This window comes from Camelina sativa, chromosome 6 (genome assembly GCF_000633955.1).
Source record: "Camelina sativa cultivar DH55 chromosome 6, Cs, whole genome shotgun sequence".
Lineage (NCBI taxonomy): Eukaryota > Viridiplantae > Streptophyta > Magnoliopsida > Brassicales > Brassicaceae > Camelina > Camelina sativa.
The window spans coordinates 24,210,610-24,232,073 of record NC_025690.1 but is presented as its reverse complement, the minus strand read 5'-3'; the positions used below and the strand labels follow the sequence as shown (position 1 = coordinate 24,232,073).

Here is a 21,464-nt window from a genome sequence, read left to right as displayed (position 1 = left end):
ACCAACATGAGGTTTAGTTTCGGTCGTCAGTCTTCTCTCGATCCGATCCGGAGGAGTCCTGATTCCACTAGAAGCGACGACGAGCCTCATATGTCGGTACCGGAGAATCTCGATTCCACGATGCAGCTTCTCTTTATGGCTAGCAAAGGTGATGTCAGAGCAGTCGAGGAGCTTCTTGATGAAGGGATCGATGTTAATAGCATCGATCTTGATGGTCGTACGGCGCTTCACATCGCTGCCTGTGAGGGTCATCTCGGCGTTGTTAAGGCTCTTCTTAGCAGGAGAGCTAACATTGATGCTCGTGATCGATGGGGAAGTACGGTCTGTCTTCTTCTTAAAACCTCTAGCTTCTCTTGTGAAAATTGTGACTTTTGTTGTGTTGATTGTATGGATTTGGATTAAAGGTTGCATTTTTATGGTGAATTAGGCGGCTGCTGATGCTAAGTATTATGGGAATTTAGATGTTTACAATCTCTTGAAGGCTCGAGGAGCTAAAGTTCCGGTAAGAGTTTCATTGACTTTGGATACGACTGGTGTGTGTTTTGTCTATGTGTTTGTTTTATCATGAAAGGCTTTTCATTGAACTTCACACTTGTANATAGTTTTTATCTCATAATAAGTCATCTATTTATATAATAATCTGTATAGGATTAGTGACTCCAATCAAGTTTTACCTGCGTTTAATTCCTCCAAAACCAAATTGTAAGAAGAACGAACTTGTTGGTTAATTTCGTTTATGGATAAGTAATAATAATAAAATAAAGGGACTACGATTGGTTTGTGTTTCTGTGACTTGGTTGTCGTCTTCTTCTTTGTCTCAACGCCCCCATNTTCTCTTAGACACATTTAGTAACTTCATTGTTCTTGGAGCATTTTTATTTATTTAAGTAAGTCAATCGGGTTTGAGTGTTTGCAGGGAGCATATCAAGTAGCTAAATGGAATGGCACGCGGGTTTCTGTCAAAATACTTGATAAAGATAGCTACTCAGATCCTGAACGCATGTATGCATCTACTACTTGTGTCCTTTTCTCTGTGTTACATTTGAGTGAGCTTAAAATAATAGGCAACTCTTAAATTTGTTTCCTTAAGCTCTGAATTGGTTTGGCATGAAGACACTGATTCTGCTTTGTCTTTGTGGCTTTTTAATCTGAACAGAAACGCATTTAAACATGAATTGACGTTGCTAGAAAAAGTCCGGCATCCAAATGTTATCCAGTTTGTTGGAGCTGTCACTCAGAATATACCGATGATGATTGTAGTCGAGTATAACCCAAAAGTAAGCATTTTTACTTGTATTCTCCCTTTCTGAATTTACCTTTACTCACCAATCATCTCAATGTCTTCTCGTCTTTTAGTCTTTTACCCTTTTGATTCTATTGCAGGGAGATTTAGGTGTATATCTCCAAAAGAAAGGACGTCTTTCTCCTTCCAAGGCACTTAGATTTGGTCTTGATATTGCAAGGTATGTCAAACTTCTCATGTATTGCTTGCTGCTACGATTACCGTACCTACCACGTCACCGGATGTTGTTCATGGTTTATCTGGTCTCAGGGGCATGAACTACCTCCATGAATGTAAACCAGATCCAATCATTCACTGCGATCTAAAGCCAAAGTAAGATAAACGAAGGCAAATGTCAATTAGATACGCTAAAAACCTTTGGTAACATACTCATTGAGATGGTTTCTGTTCGTTTAATATTCTGAAATTTTTCGTAAGGTGCCAGAAATATTTTGCTGGATAGAGGTGGGCAATTAAAGATCTCCGGATTTGGTATGATAAGATTGTCGAAAGTTTCACAGGACAAGGCGAAAGTAGCAAACCACAAAGCACATATAGATCTCTCGAGTAAGGAAAAATACTTCATTCACATGCATGAAAAAAAATGAATCTTTTGGCAAGATCTGTGATCATTGACACAAAATGCTTTCTTGATTGCAGATTACTACATAGCACCAGAGGTTTATAAAGACGAAATATTTGACCGAAGGGTCGATGCACACTCCTTTGGTGTCATTTTATACGAGGTACATTTTCCTCGTCTTGCTCTGTTCAATCTTGTGTCTTGTGTTTCTCTAATCTTGTTTTTTGTGTGTGTGTGTGGTCAGATAACAGAGGGAGTACCAGTTTTCCACCCGAGACCTCCTGAAGAAGTTGCGAAAATGATGTGTTTAGAAGGAAAGAGACCAGTATTCAAAACTAAGTCAAGAAGTTACCCTCCAGATCTAAAAGAGTAAAAAGCTCTAAAACTATTTGGAACCAAAAAATTTATCTAAGGCCTATGCAGGAACTTGGAGTGCCGGTTCTTAACCTGTGATATCGCTTACTCTGCACAGGTTGATCGAGGAATGTTGGCATCCAGAAGCCGGTATTAGACCGACATTCTCTGAGATTATCTTTCGACTTGACAAAATAGTAACTAATTGCTCTAAACAAGGATGGTGGAAAGACACATTCAAGTTCCCTTGGTAATATTTCATCTTCTCTGATATAAACTCTAGTTCAAACAGAGATAAAAGATTGTGATTTTAATGGTTTCTTTCACAGGAAATAAAGGGGAAGAAGAAGGAGAAGCAAGAACAGCGTGAGATTTGTGGACAAAATCGAATTCACAGTGTGTTTCTCAGACATATGAACATCGACAAACTCACTTGCTATGTTTTTTTTTTTGTATTTTTTTTGTTCTAGAACATAATTTCTAGTACTTCTTTACGGTGGCTGTATACATAAGTTTGTATAGTTTGTAAGCGCGTTACTGTATAATAAACAACAAAAGAACTCCTGCTCGTTACAATAGAGAGATGAACATACAACAACAAACAGATAAAAGAAGAAGAATCAACTTAAGAAAGGATATTCAATTTAAAGCCTGAGAACAAGAGTTTAACAGAACCAAAGGCCCAGCTTTGAAAGCCCAAAACGTAAAGACCATTAGAACCCATTAGAGAACCCAAAAAGAACCAGAAACTCTGACTGAACCTATCGATCGGTGAGATCGCATCTGTAATTAGGGTTTTCACCTGTTTGTGATCTATCTAGCGAACTAAAGTTGTAGCCGAGGAAGTCGACGGGTTCGAGTCACAGAAGCTTGAAGCTCCTTACTAAGGTAACCGATCTGCCGATGTTCTCTCTCTCTCTCTCTCTCTCTCTCTCTCTCTCTCTCTCTCTCTCTCTCTCTCTCTCTCTCTCTCTCTCTCTCTCTCTCTCTCTCTCTCTCTCTCTCTCTCTCTCTCTCTCTCTCTCTCTCTCTCTCTCTCTCTCTCTCTCTCTNACAATTCTTTATTTAACAATCTCTCTCAACTTTTTAATTTCTCTCCTCTCTTCTTCTTGATCAGCATCGATGGCGAGTCAACCCTTGTCTGATTTCTTCAACATGTTGCGTGCAAAGAAGAAGAAGCTTAAGATACTATGGGCGATATCTAGAATAGAAGATAACACTGCTGTTATGGAATCAAACATAATAAAATACCGCAAGGAGATAGCAACAGCGGAGAAGGCACTCATGACGGCGACGGACGCATGGATCGTCCAGTGGAACCTGAACGAGAAGCGGTTTTATGAAGGGTTAATCCATACTACTGAGGCTGCCATCTTCCTTAGCAAAGTAAAGGTTAGTTCCTTACAAAGCTTGGTGGATCAAATTGACGGTTCAGAGGAGGCTTGACGGTGGTTAAGAGGTCTGACTAGAGGACCAACGAAGAGAGCAAGTTCAACAACACGCACGACCCAAAGGGTTTTATCGAATGAAATATATCAAATATCCATTAGGACATTTTTAAAAGCATATAAAATCTTATTTGATTTGAATTTTCGATACAAAGGCGTTAATGTTGATATCTGTAGAGCCTCCTTCACTGAGTGACTTCACAGCCAAGTCACTCCATTTCTTCGCGTTCTCCCTCATCTCTTTGCTCTTCTCTCCTTCCATCACTTCCTTGATGCTCAACTCAATCTCCTCTCTTTTGGCAATCCCACTTTCTTTCTCTGCTTTCACACGAACCCCAACCTTCCACACGTCTTGAATATACTTTGCATTCATGGGTTGATCAGTCCACTGAGGCATAGCCACCATTGGAACCCCTAAACTCAAACCCTCCATGGTTGAGTTCCAGCCACAATGAGTCATGAAACAACCGATGGCTTTGTGTGACAGAACTTGAAGCTGGGGACTCCAGTTCAATACCAAGCTCTTGTCTTTATCCACTGTTTCAAGAAACCCTGGCGGGAGCTTTGCCTCCTCTGAAGCCCTGACCACCCACAGGTAGCTGATGTTGCTGACTGCCAAAGCAATCTCTGCCATCTGCTCGCTACTCAGTTTAGCCATGCTCCCAAAAGCTATGTATACCACCGACCCTTGTGGCCTTGAGTCTAGCCACTCATCATAGTCGTTGTCTGATTTGATCTGTTTGTCTAAGTACATTGATGGAACAGTTGGACCAATTGTCAACACAGGACAAACTTTCGACAACAACTCCTCTTCCTGAAGATGTGGAAATCAACGAACAAAGAATAGAGTCAGTAGGTGATAAAAACAGAGTAGCTAAGCTAAGGAAAAAACAGGGTAGCTAGGGAAAAAAGAACAGAGAAACTAGGGCAAAAAAAAACAGAGTAATTAGGACGAAAACAATGTAACTATACCCTAAAACAACATAAAATTTAGAAAACAGAGTAAGTTGGACGTGACTAAGGGGAAGGAAACAGAGTAATTAGGGAATACACTAACATGAAGGTCAAGGTCATGGAAGGAATTAACGAGTACGAAATCAGCTTTTTGGAAGTTGGTGAACTGTTGAAGCACCATCTCAAAGTAAGCAAGGTGGGAGCCAGTAGGAGTGACGAAAGTAGGCAGATCTTGGAGCTCAAGAAGAGGCAAATCCTTGATGGGAAGTGTCAAGCTTCCATTGTTAGTGCAAGAAAGGTAATTGATATAGTTGACGGCGCAAGACTGCGTGAAGAAAGGAGCAGCAACTAAACCGAACTCCCTTGCAAGGTCAAGTGCCCAAGGCATGAAAGAATCGTAGACGATACAAGTGATGGGGTTATCAGTATTCTGGTGCTTGCGGATGACATCAGCAACGGTTTTGGAGCCGAAGGTCTTGAAGTTTTGGAGGTACTCAGAGACCGAACCGGCTGATGAGAAGCCTCCTTGGTCGTAGCCGTCGGAGATTGTGGCTATGGAGATAGGACTAGATGGGTCGAGGTGGATTGTGTTGAAGATGAAAGTGGTGAGAGTGTGAGTGGTTTTGAAACCTTTGGCGTGAAGCCGTTTGCAGAATTGGCGAATCGGGGTGATGTGTCCTTGGCTTGGGAATGGCACTGCTAATACATGTCCCCTCATCTTCTCCATCTCTCTCTCTCTCTCTCTCTCAATCTTCTGCTTTGTGCAGAACGTTTTATAAAGAGATATTGCAAATATATATTATTATTAGGGTTGGGTGGTTCTTGTGAGAGAAGACAACAGAGGCATGAAAGGAGAATGTGATGGTCCAATAAAGGTGATAAGTGAAACGCTTATATCAGAAAATTTTATAATTATCTTTGGGAAGATCGAGGAGAGTACAGACACACATGGAAATGCAAATAGAAAGTAAGAATAAAGAAGATTCTCCACGGTTCTATAGTTAGACTAAAATCTCCTCAAAATATTTATTTATAGTAGCAAATATGTAATAAGATTTTGTACCAAACAAACTTAAAAAATAAAAAGAAATGAATAAAAATTTATAAAGGAAAATGGAAATACCGAAGTAAGAAGTATATATATACTGTAGATTTTTTTCTTTTTGAAGGAGATGAAAATACGGATATACACAAGTGAAGAAGTGAGAAGATTCTCTACGGTTCTAGCTATAGTTAGAAATTAGAATAACGTATTATTTATCATAGGAGCAAGCGAATAATGTGTGTTTACATATTAAAATACTGTGCTTAATCGATTCCAAAATGTTGTGTATAATTTTTATAAATACATATTAGTTGAAAGTATAGTGGTCCAAATGTCAAGTGATGTATATGTTAAACCTAACAAAGCCAAAATATATAAATAGTTTATGCATTTGGTAAACATCATAATATAACAAGAATAACAAGGTCATAAAGGGTTCAGAACTAATTAAGTATTCTTATTTGCATGCAAGTATAAATATATCACGTTTTGATATTAATCAAATATTCGGAAAATGGGACATTTCTATAAAATATATACATCCAAAGTTTCGTTGTTCGATTTGAAAAGCAGATTAACATCCAAAGTTGTTTATGGAATCAATGAAGAAGGTGGTCAGGTCAATTTGGCGGAACTGAAGCAGAGATCCCAACCGTTGACTCATGGAGGGACCAGTTAAGGCTAATTCAACACAGGACAAACTTTCTACAACAACTTCCTCTTCTCTAACAAAAAAAAAAAAAAAACAGAGTAATTAAGGCATGAACAAAAGCAAGGCATGATTAAGGAAGTTGTGTGTGCCAGAACGGCTAGGTAGTTGAACTAATTAAGAGAATCATAGCATCTCACAGAGGAGAAAAAGAATGAAGGTATATATTTTGGCAGCTGCTGGAAAGTTAAAGGTGTTTGCTGCAGCCTGCAGTCAGTGCACTTTTAAGAGATTGTACCAAAGAGCATGTGGACTGATGTTGTCATAATTATAAGCTTAAAAGTTAAAAGGAACAAGAGAGCTTCTTATTTGTTTGCTTTGTCCTTATATAATAGAACATGGAACTACACATTCCTACAAACTTGGAAGCATAAATATACTGGGAAATTTAAGCAGACTGAGCATGGATTCCTACATTCTCGGAAACCATACAATGAACACAAAGCAGAATCAACTTAAACAGTCATACTGAAAGAAAGACTGGCCCAACGAAATGATATAGAAGAGGTATTTGCTTTCATGTGATAACTTTTGTTCTCTCAACCTTTGATACAAATGTATCAATGTTGATATCTGTAGAGCCTCCTTCATTGAGTGACTTGACAGCCAAGTCTCTCCATTTATTCACGTTCCTTTTCATCTCTACACTCCTCTCTCCTTCCATCGCTTCCTTAATGCTAAACTCAATCTCCTCACTCTTGGCAATCCCACCCTTCTTGTCTGTCTTCACACGAACTCCAGCCTCCCACACATCTTGTATGTACTTTGCGTTCATTGGCTGATCAGTCCATTGAGGCATTGTCACCATGGGAACCCCAATGGTCAATGCCTCCATGGTTGAGTTCCAGCCGCAGTGAGTCAAGAAACAACCAGTGGCTTTGTGTGAAAGAACTTGAAGCTGAGGACTCCATTTCAAGACCAAGCTTTTTTCTTTGTTCACTGTTTCAAGAAACCCTGGTGGGAGCTTTGCCTCCTCTGAAGATCTGACCACCCACAGGAAGCTGAAGTTGCTTACTGCTAAAGCAAGCTCCTTCATCTGCACATTAGTCAGCTGAGCCATGCTTCCGAATGCTACGTACACCACCGACCCTTGTGGCCTCGTGTCGAGCCAGTTAGTGCAGAGGAAATCATCTTTCGATTCGAACAGATTCAAATCATAGTTGGTGTCTGATTTGATACGTTGGTCTAAGTAAATTGATGGAATAGTCGGACCAATTGTCAACACGCGACAAGCTTTCGACAACAATTCCTTCTCCTGTAACGATAACCAGAGTAATTAGGACATGAACAAGAACAAGATCAAGAACAACTGAACAAGAACAAGACATGGTTTAAGAAGTTGTAAGAAAGAAAGAGAGAGAGAGAGAGAGAGAGAGAGAGAGAGAGAGAGAGAGAGAGAGAGAGAGAGAGAGAGAGAGAGAGAGAGAGAGAGAGAGAGAGAGAGAGAGAGAGAGAGAGAGAGAGAGAGAGAGAGAGAGAGAGAGAGAGAGAGAGAGAGAGAGAGAGAGAGAGAGAGAGAGAGAGAGAGAGAGAGAGAGAGAGAGAGAGAGAGAGAGAGAGAGAGAGAGAGAGAGAGAGAGAGAGAGAGAGAGAGAGAGAGAGAGAGAGAGAGAGAGAGAGAGAGAGAGAGAGAGAGAGAGAGAGAGAGAGAGAGAGAGAGAGAGAGAGAGAGAGAGAGAGAGAGAGAGAGAGAGAGAGAGAGAGAGAGAGAGAGAGAGAGAGAGAGAGAGAGAGAGAGAGAGAGAGAGAGAGAGAGAGAGAGAGAGAGAGATCTAACATGAATTTCCAACTCTTGGAAGCTATTAACGAGTACGAAATCAGCTTTTTCGAAATTTATAAACTGTTGAAGGACCATCTCAAAGTAAGCAGGGTAAGATCCAGAAACAGAGAAGAAAGAAGGCAAATCTTGTAGCTCAAAGAAAGGCAATTCCTTAATGGGAAGCTCCAAGCTTCCATTATTTAGGTAGGAAAGATAATAAACGTAGTTAACAGCACAAGGTTGCGTAAAGAAAGGAGTAGCAACTAAACCAAACTCTCTAGCAACGTCAAGCGCCCAAGGCATGAAAGCATCATAAACGATACAAGTGACAGGGTTATCACTAGTTTGGTGTTTGCGGATGATGTCTGCAACGGTTTTGGAGCCGCAAGTTTTGAAGTTTTGGAGGTAGTCGTGGATGGAATCAGCTGTGTCGAAGCCACCGTGGTCATAGCCGTCGGAGATGGTGGCTATGGAGATCGGACCAGATTGGTCAGGTTTGATGGAGTTGAAGACGAAAGTGGTGAGAGCAAGAGTGGTTTTGAGACCTTTGTAGTGAAGTCGTTTGCAGAATTGGCGGAATGGAGTGATGTGTCCTTGCGTTGGATATGGAATTGCCAATACATGTCCACTCTTCTTCTCCATATCTCTTTCTCGCTCTTGAAATCTTTTGTTTTAACCAAAGTGAATATGCGTTAAGAGATGATGCCAATATATATAGCCTGGCTAGGTTCGTCTGGTTCTTGTTTTTAGATAAGAGCTTTGGGTCACCATGTTTCAGCATTTACTTTTTTTTTTTACGTTTTGTTTATAACTGAAACTGTTCTCTTAAACTTGTTAAGGACTACTAACATGTGAAAAGATTCTCTACGGCTCTATAATAATTACAAAGAAGTTGTCGACAATAAGAAAAACGACGTGCAGTACATGTGTGTAGTTGAAGTCTTCTTCAAGTGTACCTGGCGTAACATTATTTATCTTAGGATTTGTGATTTTGTTTGATCTTTCAGTAAATTTCGTATCAGACAATCCCAATGTCAATAATAGAGTAATATGTCTAGTGAACGAACAAAAGAGAATATACAACAAAATGTTGAACCAAAGCAAACCTTTCAACGACAATTTTTTGGCAACGATGAGCAACTAAATCAAGTAAAATTAAAAACAAATCTTATAAACAATCATATGTAAGTTACATAATGTAACATATAAAATCATCAATGGTTGTTAAGATGACATCAGATTCTGACCCAATCACTGGCGTCATCTAAACATGATAATAAAGTTGAGCCGCTCACGTGGTACATACGTTGTAAATTTGGCTTCAAAGACTAATAAGGGAACAGCGATGCTTAAGATTTTTCTTGTTATCAAATAAAAGTCGGATTCCTTCTCAGAATTTTGGAGATGATTCACAGACACAAACTGAGTGTAGCAGAGTTGTAAGAAAAAGAAAGACATTTCGAATTGATTCAGAGATGAATAATAAAATCTCTGATTGCTACATAATCCCAACATTATCAAATGCCAGAGAGGTAGAAGAAGATGATCCCCATTCATTTCATGGTGATGAAAGAGAGCTAGGCTCCATCTGCCAAATTCCCTTGCGTTGTGCTGATGTAAAGAACTGTGGCCAACATAACATACAGCAAAATGTTCAGATACATGAATCGCAAAACAAACCGAAACGATGTAAAGAATGATGACGGATGTGATTTTGAATTTTACCGTTGTTTCCACGGATAAAAGCATCGCCATATTTGTTCTTTAGCTGGCCATTTACGTACTCTTCTGTTTGCTCCATAGCTATGTTCATATACCCATCAAGACAAGTAAGAATGCCTGCAAACAAGACAAGAGAAAACGTGTCAGTGTCGTGTGTAGTTTTCTTATGTGACTGAGAAGCTCTGTTAAATTTGCTTAATAACATGGAGGAGAGATAAATAGTCTGGCTTTTTATGAGGACAAAAACAAACAAAAAAATCCAAGCTACAAGTTCTCCTAGTCTTATACGCCAGTTCAAAAAGAGACCAAGGTCTTGTCCTTATATTGCAAGTGATATATGCTCCAAGGCTAGATAAAGTGAAAATCCACATTCTATCACATGTGTAAATGCACCACAGAATATATATGAAGATACTTATCAAAACCAGCACATGACAAGGAAAGGAGGAAACACTAGCTCGGAAAGGACAAAAACAACCAAATTTGGGTCTATCATCTAGAGAAATGAATTATACATCTAACGCGAGAAACTCTCTGAGGTTCACAAAGCTGTCATCTAAATTTAATACCACTCTCAAAATCTAACGAGCATGTCTTAAAGCCATTCTCAAACACAGTTTCTTCACTTTCTTGGAGACAAGATTGGGAAACTATCCTGATTTAATGATAACAAAACCCATTCTAAACAAGCTGAACTAAAATAAAACTTCAGAGATGCACCTTTCAAATCAAGCAATTCACAGAATAAGAAAGGGTCAATTCTTCTCTAAGCAAATATCCAAAGGTTACATTAACATGGCTAAAAAAGAAAGGCGTTGAGTTATCTAACCCAAAGTACAATAGCATAACCACCAAAACCAGAAGCAAACTATAAGATAGAACACAGGGCACAAAAAGAAAATGCAGAACACAGAGAGACCAACCTCGGTAATCAACACCAGAGTTGAGCTTGACAACAACTGGTCTACCACGGATCGACTTCAAGAAATCAGCAGGTGTCTTAGTTGTTCCAGAAGCTTTCTCTCCAATTCCACTCATCTTCTTTTCTTTGCTTACTTACCATAACCAAAAACAACAAATTAGATCCAAATCAAACAAGAACGTTTTTTTCCCACAAAGCCAACAAATTTAAGCAATAACTTTGGTGTCAGCAATTCGAAATCCATAAATCAATCAAATTACATAAAGCCCTTGAGAAAAATGAAATTTCTTTGAACTCGTAAACTTGTAGCATCTCAACGATTACACAATGACCCTAAAACCCTAAACCTCGACTAATTCAGGGGAGAGAGATATATAGAGAGAGCCGCGAATCACTTCGAAAGACAAGAAATTTCGAAATAGAATACAGCAACAGACGAGTATGGAAAACTATGTAACCTCGAGTCGGCGATCAAACTGCAAACGGCGTATCTAAAGAGACTTGAGGTTTCCGATCAAGAAGTCGAAGAGAGAGAATTTGCTACTAGTCAACAAAAAAGTAAACACACAAAATAATAATAATAAACAAATTATTGTCTTAAGAAAGTTAAATAAAATTTAATTTGTACCAATTTTAAAAAATTTTAACAATCTTTTTCTTTATGAGTGGTCCGCAAAAGACATCATTTTTGACCTAAAGGCTAAAAGTGATTACTCTTGCATGGTTCATTACTTCATTATGTGAGACATTATAATTCTTTTAGTCAATTTTAATTGTGGAGGAGAAGTGAATTTTCAAATTCGCTTAGGAGAACAACTTTTCAAGTAAAGTAGTGCAAATAGTTATATACTTATTTCTTTTAACATTTTGAGATTTATGCAGATGATTCTTCAAAAAGTAACAAGATTTTGGGTAATATACTATATAGTTTGGAGAAGGATACTCTTTTTTTATTTCAGTTGTATCTAGCTGGGTTCAATAAATACATGTACACGTGACATTTTATATAATTCAACAGACGACTGAAACGAACGTACAGAGCTTGTTGAAATGATAGCAACTTGCAACAATCTTCCAAAATCTATTAAATCTTCCATATAAATTCGCCTATCCATAAAAATATAATATATATTTTATATGTAACATGTTTCTTGATTACGTAAGCAAATGAACCCAACACATTAGCATACACCGAACCAAACCAGCAGCCATTAGCCAACAGTTTTTTCTTAAAACGAGCCATCCTCGTCGTCTATAGAACCCGAGGGACTAAGCTGTGAGTTGTTATTGTGAACCATCGGAAACAGAGGTGTGGTGGTCTGGTTCGAAAGCGAATGTCGTGGCACGGATCCATACACCGTTCTCTCGTTTACACGACCAACTTCTTTGCACACTTGATCAAGAATCGTCAGAAAGTCTCTGACCACAGCGAATATGCGAAAAGAGTGGGTTTCAGAGTTCCCGTGGAAATACTCTGTTACTTCTTTCACCATCTTCATGACATTGTATACATGAGATTGTATCTCTGTGATCTCTTTCTCAGCTTTGTTCAAGAACGTGTTCATCGACTCCAAGAATCTCTCTACACCGGTTTCTTGTTTCAGCTCCGCGATGACTTCCTTGACTTTGGTTATTCCGCTGGCGACTTCTGCTGTTTCGTTGATTAGGGAGTTTGAATCCATTGCAGCTGCTTTCTTGACGTTTATCAACTGAGAGCTGAGACCTGAAACTACTTGCAACCCCAGTTTCTTCAGCTCTAGGTCGTCTTGGAATGCGGATTGCTCAGACATGTTATTGCCTATATGGCTTTGAGTAGGAGTAAAAGGAACCCGAGCTCCTTCAAATTTAATGATCTCTTGAACCACGAAATGCAATAAAGTGGTTTTCCCATCCGCTCCTTTGATATCTACCAGTTTTAAGAGTGTGTCGAGCTTGAAAGCATGTGCATCACCTCTATTGGTTCCTATATTCATCCGGTTCCCGGTCTTGAGCACTGCTTCCAAAAGCTTCAAGAACATCCGTGTGTTCTTTAACTCACCGCAAGCAGCCTGATCGAGAGTTTGAGAAAATGCATATGAATGTTCTGTTTTCCAGCACAAATACACTTATTATATGAGGACAAGTAGAGTTTTTACCTCGAGGGTGTCAAAAGATCTTTTAAGGTACTCTGTTTCTGATTCGAAGTTGACTATGTAAAGCATTGCATCGATCCTTTTGAAGGCGAAAGGAATGTTCAACAATGTTTTGAGGAATTTCTCTGCAGGTCCTATCTTGGAAGGAGATCCATCATTATGGTCTTTAAGCTCCTTAAGCTTGTCCTCTTCTTCTTTTGTAGGAGCCATCTTAAGCAAGCATTCGAGAAGCTCGGGTCCAAGCGTATCCGAATTGCCTGATTCATGAACAAGAAAGTGATTCAACTATCATATTTTCCCATAAAAACCAAGTCAGATAAGCCATGCTTCCAACCATCAAAGCCAAAGGAATGTGCAGTGAGTGATTAGTCTATGCAAATTTCAAAATTCAACATGGAAAAGTTCAGCAGAAGCAACAACAGATTGTGAATTATTTACCTTCTACAAGAGCTTCACATACTTCATCTGCAGTTACATTAAGAGCTCTCAGCAAAATTGCAATGTTGTGGGATTTTCTTGGATCAAGAAACTGATTCTCCTGATTCGCTGATTGAACAACGGCTTCTCTTGTTCTTGAACTTGGATCATTCACCTTAAACAATGTCTCTATCATTTCTTCATTCACTCTGTAAAAACACAAAGAATCATATCTCAGTCGTGTATGCAAAAGAAGGGAACTAATTTTGCTTAGGGTTCAAGAATTCAGTTATGTCTTACTGAAATGAGTTTGATTTGATTTGGTCCCAGACCATAGCACGGCTCGAGCTTGCTCTAACTTTGTCCCAGTGTAAAGGCTTCAACTTTGGTTTCAAAGTCTCCTCTTTCTTCTCAGGATCAGAATCCCCACTAGGAGGCGAGAGCGGCATAGTAGCCGGAATAGGAGGCGAGAGCGACTCCAAGAGTTGTGACGGGGGAGGAGGAGGAGGTGGAGGTGGCCTCTTTGGACAAGGCCGCTTTGAAACGCCGTCGTTTGAGCTGTTCTGACTGTGCCTCGACAGAGGAGGACTCATCGACTTAGGTTTCAAACTTGTTCCCGGAGAAGCATTCAACGACAACGCGGAATTAGCTGGCGAACACGAGTTTGAACCGGAGCCGATGATATTCCTGTTACCAATCTGATCAACATCAGAGTCCTTCATTATACTAGCCCAGACACGTGTCGGGCTCTGTTTACGCCCTGAAGATCCTCTAGGAGAGTAAAACTCATCGTTTTCGTTGTCGTCTCCATCAAAGTCTTGTCTTTTAGGGTTTAACTGTTCAGTGCTTTTGGTAGTCGGAGTGAAAGATGGAAGCTTTGGTAAAGGAGGAAGAGGACGAAGCTCCGGCGAGCCTAGCTTTTGGTACTGTGAGTAAGATGAAGATGAAGACGACGAAGCCGGCGGGGGTAACTCCAGTACGCCGGTGACACCGCCGGAGAGGGAGGTTGGAGATTTCTGCTGATCTAAACCACCGCTTCGAGAGTTTACAAGAGTACCCAAGTAGAGAAACTCGGAGGAAGTGTGGGAAGAAGTGTACTTGGGTGGTTGTTGATGTTGTTTGTGTTTCAGAGAGCCGTCGGAAGGAGAGGCGTTGAAGAGCTGAAGAACGTCCGATCTTGTGGATTTGGTGTCGTCTGCAGGGGAGGAGCGGCGGCGATGACGAGTTCGGCGGATGAAGATGATAATGACGGCGAATAGAGAGAGGAGAGCCGCGGCGGAGATGGCTGAGGCGGTTATGGTGACGAGCTTGGAGATGTAATGGTTGCTGTGACGTTTGGAAGGGTTTTGATGAGTTGGGAAGAGGAGAGACGAGATGTTGGCGGGAAAAGTAGGGAGTGAGGCCGGAGGAGGAGGTTGGGGAGGAGGGTAAGAAGCGGTGGAGGCTGGGTCTGAAGAAGGGAAAAAAGAGTTACGATGAGGCGGAGGAGGTGGAGGGTTTGCGGCGGAAGAGAAAAGATGTTTCTCGTGCGGGGGCGGTGGCGGTACCGCTGGTTGTTTCTTGTGATGGTGGTGATGCGCGTGTGGGGAAGGAGACGGAGGTTGGGAAGATGAGGGTTGTTGATACGGCGGTGGAGCGGCGGTTATGACTGGGAAAAAGGGTTGATGAAGTAAGTGACGAGAGTGGAGACGTTGATCGGCCGTGGAGGACGAAGAGAAGAAACAGAGAACGGCAAAGATGGAGCAGAAGGGTAGTTTAGTCATTTCTTACGTTTTCACCCAAATCACACACACAACTAGTTCTAGGGCTTGTTGTTGTGGCATTCGAAACCTGACATTGGAGAAGAAAAAAAAGACTAGAGTGTTGAAGAAGCGCTTGGTTTGGTCGATGAAGAGAGAGAAAGAGAGATACACTATTAGCCCACTGTGTATCACTAACAAAAAAAGGAAAAAAAAAGTTTGGTCTTTACGAGGACGAAATTGGAGGGAATAGTAAGTAAGTAAGTAGTGTAATTACTTAAAATATTTATTTGATTTTAATTGAGAAATGGTTTATTTATTTCCACGTTTTATCTTATCCAAAAATAGCTTTAAATTTTGTATCTGTAAAATCGAATTATTTAATAATCCAACATTTAATTTCGAGCCATTAATTTGTTTCAAAACAAAAATTGAATGATATGGTGTTGTGTTGGACCAATATTGTTAGCAGAAAGATCGATTTTCGATAGTAATGCATGATTGGTGTAATAATTAATAGTAGTGAACATCTTTTCCCAACTTTGATTTTCTTCAATTAGAAACAATAGTTTGTTTTCACGATTATGACGTGATTAGATATACTTTTCTGTTAATTATAAGTACTAGAGTACTAGTAAGATTTTGAAGAGTCTTGATTGTGACTACTTCACTACCTCGATTAGTTAAACATGTTATAGTAGTTTCTTCCTCTTCTTGTTGTTATTGTAATATTGAAATGGTGAAATTTGAATGGCTCCTCAAAATCTTTTTGGAGTGTGTACTGTACTGAATAGCGTTCGAACACAACACAACCACATTGTTTATGTAATAAAGAAACCGAATATATTGAGACAAACAAAAGATACGTTTCGCATAATGAAGAGAAGTCTAATTACTGCATTTGCGCATTCTAGTAGCAGCAGTGTTACTGATTACACTTCAACCGAAATGTTAGCTTTGGTTAAATGCAATGAATACAAATTCAATGTCGCAGAGCCGATTGATATACATCGTGACAATTAAAAAAGATGGCCAATGGATTTATTTGGTCGGCGGTATTAATCTGAAATTTATTGTCCACCCATGACCTATTATTGAATATCCTAACGTACGTAAAAAAATAAAAATAAAGATTGTGATAACAAAAACATTAATCGAAATTATTCCAACTTTAATTGGCTCAAATACATCTATTGGAAACATTTTAGCTAGTTTTGATATTTGAAAAAAGAAAGGGAAAATTAGACACTATAGACTGGCAGTGTATATAATTACAAATTTGCAAGTAACAAAAAAAAGTATTGGGATATGCATCATTTTCCCACTTCTCCAAAGATTCTCTCCTGTCACTTAGAAATTTCACTTTTTACTTCCTCTATTTATATGTTTAGAAGTTTTTAAACATTTTAAAAAAACAATAATTATTGAGTTTAAATATATTAAAGAGATATTATTTAATTTTAAACCAATAATAATTCAAAATTTTAAATATTTTCAATGATGATTTCTTTAAATTTATAAAACATCAATATTTGTGCAACAAAAAAATATCCCAAAACATCAATTTTATGAGACGGAAGAGTAGTTGTTTTTTTTAACTTTACCTCTTACTTTATTTTATACAACAATTAATGGACTACAATTTGAATTATCCCACTTAGGTTTTGGTCAATAAAAGTATCAACTATTATACTCCAAATAGTTTAACTACATTCTTTCGATTAACTTAATCAATAAGCATCTTAATAGGTGGGGTGCAAAACATTCCCTCTGTTGAAAAAAGGTTTCACTGGCCACACGATTAAACTATTGTTTATCATCTTCAGGGTAAGATTAAAGTATAAACTATATGTGATACAAGCGAACCAAAAACGACGACGAAGAAGAGAATCGTCGGTGAGAATAAATAGTCCGAGCTAGGTAGGGAGCAACAAAAACTGAGTACAGAAGAGCGTACACAGAGAGAGAGAGAGAGAGAGAGAGAGGGCTACACGACGAAGTCTTTTTATTTTTACTGTGAACCCGTGAATCACGCAAATCCAGAACGTTTCAGTGAGTCACCCCACTTTGTTTCTTTATAGACACGTGTCAGTCTTCTTCCTCTCTTTGTAAAATGTAAACACTCTTCTTCAACCGGCTATCTCATGTTCCGGTTTCCCCTATTTAAATTACGATGTTTACCTCAAGGTCCATTAATCAAATCAAATGAAAACCTAACTACCTGTACTAATGAATTATGAATTATCTCTATCACTATTTATTGTGTTCAAATATGATTGTTTTGCATCATTATAAACGTGAGTTTTTTATATTCTTAATCTTAATAATGAGAACAACTTCGTCAAGAAAAAGCTATGATTTTATGTATTGATAAAAAAAAAGGTTTTGACAAAAAAAAAAAAAAATTAATAAAGTATTTAACGTTTTGAAACTACAGAAGAAAGTAAAAGGGAGCTTATTATTATTGTCAGTGATTTGAAAGCGAGACATTTTCAAATTATTTTTGAAGGCAATGTGAGATATAAATCAGCTAATATTGAAAAGCATATATACTGCATATAATAAGCAACCTTTTGAGGGTATATATATATATGTGTGAGAAAATGTACCTTTTGTTAGAGTGTGAATCGTGCTCCAGACGACGTGAAAGGCCTAATCTTTTGCATAGGATTGGATTTTTGTTGGAAAATAAAAGAGGAGAAAAAGTGGCAAAAATAGGAAAGCCAAAGCCAAGTGCGCCAATCTTTTGCTTCATCTAGTTTTTTTCTCTTTGTTTTTTCTATTCACGTAAAAAAATGATTGTAGTTCCTTTTTAAAAAGAAAAGGACTATCATATCAAAAAAAAAATTAAAGAAACCTCATGTTCAAATTATACGTAAAATTTGGCATTTGTATAAGCTCGTGGCCTCGTGAATATTAGGCCCATTAATAAACTATAACTCCCGTTGTTTTTTTTCTTTGATTTTCTGTTTTGCTTTTCCCTTCAAGACCGACTTGTCATTACTCCAGTAGCCCAGTTAGTATTTAAGAACAACATAGACTTATGACCAATTCTAACCACCGTCAATAGTCCAGCAACGCACTCAACGTTACTTTAAAAATATATATATATATATATATATTATTTTAATTCTATCTATATATTTATTATATTTTATTAGTAATAACCAATAAAAAGTTGACACATGTTTATTTTTGCAGAGAAACATGGCTTGCAGAAGCAATAAGGATTCTCCTCTTTCTTTCCTTTCTCAATATCATATTAATTTATATGAGCAATTCTGTTGATTAGTACTCACTACTGGAGATGCTTTTAGTACACACTTCTTTTTAGGGAGTGGTATTGGTTTAGGATTTAGAAAAATTTTTAATGACTTTATGTTCTTGCTGATTGTTAGAATCATAGAAAATTGAAAATTAAAAATGAAGGATTCTGAGAGATTGTTTAGGAAGTTTTTTAAAATCTTGATGATTTGTTTTTTCTAATCTTGTAAAATCTTTCTATTTGATGAAAGAGTTTTTATGACTTTTGTTATTAAGGAAATGATATAAAATCCTAAACCAATAACATAAAATTTGAATTCATTAACAATCCAAGATTCTTTTGTTTTACTTGAATAACATAAAACTTTTAATGACTTTATAAAACTCTTAATCCAATAACACTAGATTTATCAAGATTTTAGATAACTTTTTACAAATCCACAACCAATAACACCAAATTTTTAAAGAATTTTTAAAAGTCTTGATTGAATAACAACATATTTTACCTAACTTTTAAAGTCATTAAAATTCTTTCTAAATCTTAAACCAATACCTCCCTCTTAGAAATGCATTCTTTGACTATCGATCCTATCAGCCTCTTTATTGCTATCTTGAAAAAGTCTTTAAAATGCTATCAAAGAGACCCTTATTAATATCCTTAAAGTGGAATGGAACGAGCACCAATCTACTAAGTAGATTCTACTTAATTAACCAAAGCTTTCATGATCATGTTTGTAAAAGTCCATCGAGACCACATACATTGCTCTCTTTAGACCTTGATCCATCACCATTTCATTTGAGCCAACCAATTGTGCATGGAGCTTTCCGTCTAACTTCCGGAGGATTAAGATCGAGGTATATAACCTCTTTGATATATGTCTAAGCTTCATTGTTTTGTTTATGGGTTATTTTTTTGTCACCGAAACATTTCTTATGAGGCGAGTCGCAGATGGATGGTTCATTTCACACACCAGAGTGGCATGCTGCTCGTTTGGCCAGTCTCAAGACTACTCAGACAATTACTTGGGAAGAGTATAAGAAGAAGCAAAAGGTATATAGTGTTCTTCTTATATTAAATGGTTTAATTTACGTTGTGTTTATGACAGATAAGACATGATTTTCATTTTATGTACTTATGTGACCGTCTCTTACAGGAAGAAGAATTGAAAAGGGGGGAGCTTGAAGCAGATACTGATAAACTGATGCGTGACTATAGAGCTCAGCTGGATTCTGAAAGGGCACTGAAGCTCTCTAAGGGAAGGAACTATTCTACAGATCAATCCAGCAAAGGTTTACATGCAATAAATTGAGTCTTTGCTATCTCTATGTCAGACGATCTCCAATTTGCGTCTAACTTCTCTGATATGCTCTATGATCTTACAGATAAGAAGGAGAGAGATCTCACATATAGAAAGGAAAGAGATTCAAAAAGAAAGAGAAGCAAAAAGAGAAAGATGCTCAAAATAAATTGCATCGAGTTTAGTCTGAACAACTCCTATAATGTTGTTGGCTTGTAGCGTAGCTTCTGTTAACATGCATTGTGTTTTTTAGAAAATGCAGCATTCGAGAAGGCGATCATCTGACTCAAGCTCATCCTCTGAATCATCAAGTAGTGACGAAGAGGAATCTAGGAAATCAAGGTCAAGTTCTAAAAGATCAAAAAGGGAGAGGAAACACAGATCTAGAGGCATACATCATTCAAGCTAAAGTAAAGATGAGGGTCCTGTACCGCTATCGAAATTCTGTGGCAGGCTTAAGAGTTGACACATTGCAAAGACTTGAGATTTGTGTTCAGCACATATGTACTATTGTCATCTTCCTGCAATAGTTACAGTTCTTCTCTGATTCAAAATTGCAATGATGTACGCGTATCCGTATGGTTTGTAGAACAAGAAAGTTGACAATATTGGCAAACATGTAGAGAGACTAATAAAGGTGGGCTATCATAACACATGAAAACTATTTCTGAGACAATTTAAGTCTTAAATAGCTGCAACAACAAAATGAGGGCAAATTACAAATACGGAAAAGGAAAAAAGAAGAAATTATCCAAAAGACTGAAAAGAAAAAGTTTGAGCCCCATCCCCTTCAAACATCTTTCACAAGTATACACAAAAGACAAACAATGATCTTTCCTCCTCCTTTCAAGAATTGTTGTCCAGACCAAATTAAATCAAATCCATATCTCATCTTCATCTCCCAAATGCTCTTCTTCAGACTATTTGATGATATTCTGGATTGAAAGCAAGCGCCTCACGGTAGATCAGTTCCTTCATCTGCTCCTCTGAGAGTGCGTGGTTTTCAAAATCAAAGTTGAAAGGTGACGTACACTCTGGCTCATCGCTTATGTCGTGCAACGAGTTCAGGTATGGATGTGCCAGTGCGTCTAAAACTGAAATCAAGAAATCAAGAAGAGGTGATCACTACTAACTCTTGAATAATCAACAACTCCTTAGCATTCCTTCACTAGATAATTCCAGTTATTTTGGAAGTTAAAAATGGTATAGAGGTTTTGGGTCTGACCTGTGATTCTCCGTCTAGGATCAAACGTTAACATCTTCTCGATAAGGTCTATAGCTAAAGGATGCACTGTTGGGAACTTCTCAGTGATGGATTGGCGAGGATAAGGTGGAAGTTGTCTGATGTATCGCTTTGCATTTTCGTTCAAGAACTCTAGCTCTTCTTCTGATGGAGTTCCTATGAGCTGCAAAAAAGAAATTTGTTTCAATAAGTTTCTTAAGTGTACAACATCGAGGCTTTTGTTGTTTTGTTCAAGGAAGGGTTACTACTTTACCTCCATGAGCAAGCGAAGCTGATGGACATGATCCCGTCCAGGGAAGAGTGGCTTACGGTCCATTAACTCCATGAAAATACAGCCTACAGACCAAACATCGATAGCTGCAGTATAATCAGAAGAGTTTAAGAGCAGCTCTGGTGCACGGTACCATCTCGTGACAACATATTCAGTCATGAAATCACTCTCGGAAGTGACTCGAGCTAGCCCAAAATCGCAGATTTTTAGGTCGCAGTTTGCGTTCAGGAGGAGATTACTTGGTTTCAAATCCCTGTGAAGCACATTTGCGGAATGAATGTATTTCAAGCCACGGAGGATCTGGTAAAGAAAATACTGCACA

At 38.2% G+C, this 21,464-nt stretch overlaps 7 protein-coding genes across 9 annotated transcripts in view; 2 read left to right on the top strand and 5 right to left on the bottom strand.

Annotated features, from left to right (window-relative positions):
• LOC104793322 (serine/threonine-protein kinase HT1-like) lies at positions 7-2,473 on the top strand. Its single transcript, XM_019226833.1, has 10 exons — positions 7-321; positions 428-556; positions 893-1,002; positions 1,157-1,277; positions 1,384-1,463; positions 1,553-1,615; positions 1,728-1,849; positions 1,943-2,028; positions 2,110-2,234; positions 2,338-2,473. The coding sequence occupies exons 1-10, from the start codon at positions 7-9 to the stop codon at positions 2,471-2,473; spliced, it is 1,287 nt and encodes a 428-aa protein (XP_019082378.1).
• On the bottom strand, positions 3,713-5,497 carry LOC104793321 (UDP-glycosyltransferase 74F1-like). Its single transcript, XM_010519661.2, has 2 exons — positions 4,725-5,497; positions 3,713-4,481 (listed from the first exon to the last, which is right to left on the bottom strand). The coding sequence occupies exons 1-2, from the start codon at positions 5,346-5,348 to the stop codon at positions 3,795-3,797; spliced, it is 1,311 nt and encodes a 436-aa protein (XP_010517963.1). The 5' UTR covers positions 5,349-5,497; the 3' UTR covers positions 3,713-3,794.
• Positions 6,659-8,931, bottom strand: LOC104793320 (UDP-glycosyltransferase 74F2-like). The gene is made up of 2 exons (XM_010519660.2): positions 8,153-8,931; positions 6,659-7,630 (listed from the first exon to the last, which is right to left on the bottom strand). The coding sequence occupies exons 1-2, from the start codon at positions 8,774-8,776 to the stop codon at positions 6,893-6,895; spliced, it is 1,362 nt and encodes a 453-aa protein (XP_010517962.1). The 5' UTR covers positions 8,777-8,931; the 3' UTR covers positions 6,659-6,892.
• On the bottom strand, positions 9,464-11,358 carry LOC104793319 (sm-like protein LSM36B). 3 transcript variants are annotated; one of them, XM_019226831.1, is made up of 4 exons: positions 11,237-11,358; positions 10,780-10,907; positions 9,860-9,973; positions 9,464-9,758 (listed from the first exon to the last, which is right to left on the bottom strand). In XM_019226831.1, exons 2-4 carry the CDS (start codon positions 10,892-10,894, stop codon positions 9,712-9,714), a joined length of 276 nt encoding a protein of 91 aa, XP_019082376.1. In that variant the 5' UTR covers positions 10,895-10,907; positions 11,237-11,358; the 3' UTR covers positions 9,464-9,711. The 3 variants fall into 3 exon arrangements, with proteins under 3 accessions (XP_019082376.1, XP_019082377.1, XP_010517961.1); XM_019226832.1 differs by having other exon boundaries at positions 10,780-10,902; XM_010519659.2 differs by having other exon boundaries at positions 10,780-10,911; positions 11,237-11,357.
• On the bottom strand, positions 11,868-15,294 carry LOC104793318 (formin-like protein 2). The gene is made up of 4 exons (XM_010519658.2): positions 13,628-15,294; positions 13,349-13,536; positions 12,914-13,167; positions 11,868-12,826 (listed from the first exon to the last, which is right to left on the bottom strand). Exons 1-4 carry the CDS (start codon positions 15,088-15,090, stop codon positions 12,008-12,010), a joined length of 2,724 nt encoding a protein of 907 aa, XP_010517960.1. The 5' UTR covers positions 15,091-15,294; the 3' UTR covers positions 11,868-12,007.
• On the top strand, positions 18,910-20,453 carry LOC104793317. The gene is made up of 4 exons (XM_019226830.1): positions 18,910-19,185; positions 19,280-19,381; positions 19,485-19,620; positions 19,714-20,453. The coding sequence occupies exons 2-4, from the start codon at positions 19,280-19,282 to the stop codon at positions 19,845-19,847; spliced, it is 372 nt and encodes a 123-aa protein (XP_019082375.1). The 5' UTR covers positions 18,910-19,185; the 3' UTR covers positions 19,848-20,453.
• LOC104793316 (mitogen-activated protein kinase 6) overlaps positions 20,258-21,464 on the bottom strand; it is a gene marked incomplete in the record, with an annotated part of 3,566 nt that continues 2,359 nt past the window's right edge. The window contains 3 exon segments of the mRNA XM_019226829.1: positions 20,258-20,722; positions 20,854-21,034; positions 21,125-21,457. Of these exon segments, the coding sequence (XP_019082374.1) occupies positions 20,544-20,722; positions 20,854-21,034; positions 21,125-21,457 (693 nt within the window).

Excerpts from the sequence above, each read along its gene's own strand:
- LOC104793321 (XM_010519661.2), bottom strand. The coding sequence starts at position 5,348 with ATGGAGAAGATGAGGGGACATGTATTAGCAGTGCCATTCCCAAGCCAA. Across the intron at positions 4,482-4,724 it reads TCCATGACCTTGACCTTCAT|GAAGAGGAGTTGTTGTCGAA; the intron begins GTTAGTGTATTC and ends CCACATCTTCAG.
- LOC104793322 (XM_019226833.1), top strand. The coding sequence starts at position 7 with ATGAGGTTTAGTTTCGGTCGTCAGTCTTCTCTCGATCCGATCCGGAGG. Across the intron at positions 322-427 it reads GTGATCGATGGGGAAGTACG|GCGGCTGCTGATGCTAAGTA; the intron begins GTCTGTCTTCTT and ends ATGGTGAATTAG. Across the intron at positions 1,616-1,727 it reads CACTGCGATCTAAAGCCAAA|AAATATTTTGCTGGATAGAG; the intron begins GTAAGATAAACG and ends GTAAGGTGCCAG.
- LOC104793317 (XM_019226830.1), top strand. The coding sequence starts at position 19,280 with ATGGATGGTTCATTTCACACACCAGAGTGGCATGCTGCTCGTTTGGCC. Across the intron at positions 19,382-19,484 it reads AGTATAAGAAGAAGCAAAAG|GAAGAAGAATTGAAAAGGGG; the intron begins GTATATAGTGTT and ends CGTCTCTTACAG. Across the intron at positions 19,621-19,713 it reads TACAGATCAATCCAGCAAAG|ATAAGAAGGAGAGAGATCTC; the intron begins GTTTACATGCAA and ends ATGATCTTACAG.
- LOC104793319 (XM_019226831.1), bottom strand. The coding sequence starts at position 10,894 with ATGAGTGGAATTGGAGAGAAAGCTTCTGGAACAACTAAGACACCTGCT. Across the intron at positions 9,974-10,779 it reads CTCTGGTGTTGATTACCGAG|GCATTCTTACTTGTCTTGAT; the intron begins GTTGGTCTCTCT and ends TCTTGTTTGCAG. Across the intron at positions 9,759-9,859 it reads TTTTATCCGTGGAAACAACG|TTCTTTACATCAGCACAACG; the intron begins GTAAAATTCAAA and ends TGTTGGCCACAG.
- LOC104793320 (XM_010519660.2), bottom strand. The coding sequence starts at position 8,776 with ATGGAGAAGAAGAGTGGACATGTATTGGCAATTCCATATCCAACGCAA. Across the intron at positions 7,631-8,152 it reads TCCAAGAGTTGGAAATTCAT|GAGAAGGAATTGTTGTCGAA; the intron begins GTTAGATCTCTC and ends TTATCGTTACAG.
- LOC104793318 (XM_010519658.2), bottom strand. The coding sequence starts at position 15,090 with ATGACTAAACTACCCTTCTGCTCCATCTTTGCCGTTCTCTGTTTCTTC. Across the intron at positions 13,537-13,627 it reads ATCAAATCAAACTCATTTCA|AGTGAATGAAGAAATGATAG; the intron begins GTAAGACATAAC and ends GTGTTTTTACAG. Across the intron at positions 12,827-12,913 it reads GATCTTTTGACACCCTCGAG|GCTGCTTGCGGTGAGTTAAA; the intron begins GTAAAAACTCTA and ends ACTCTCGATCAG.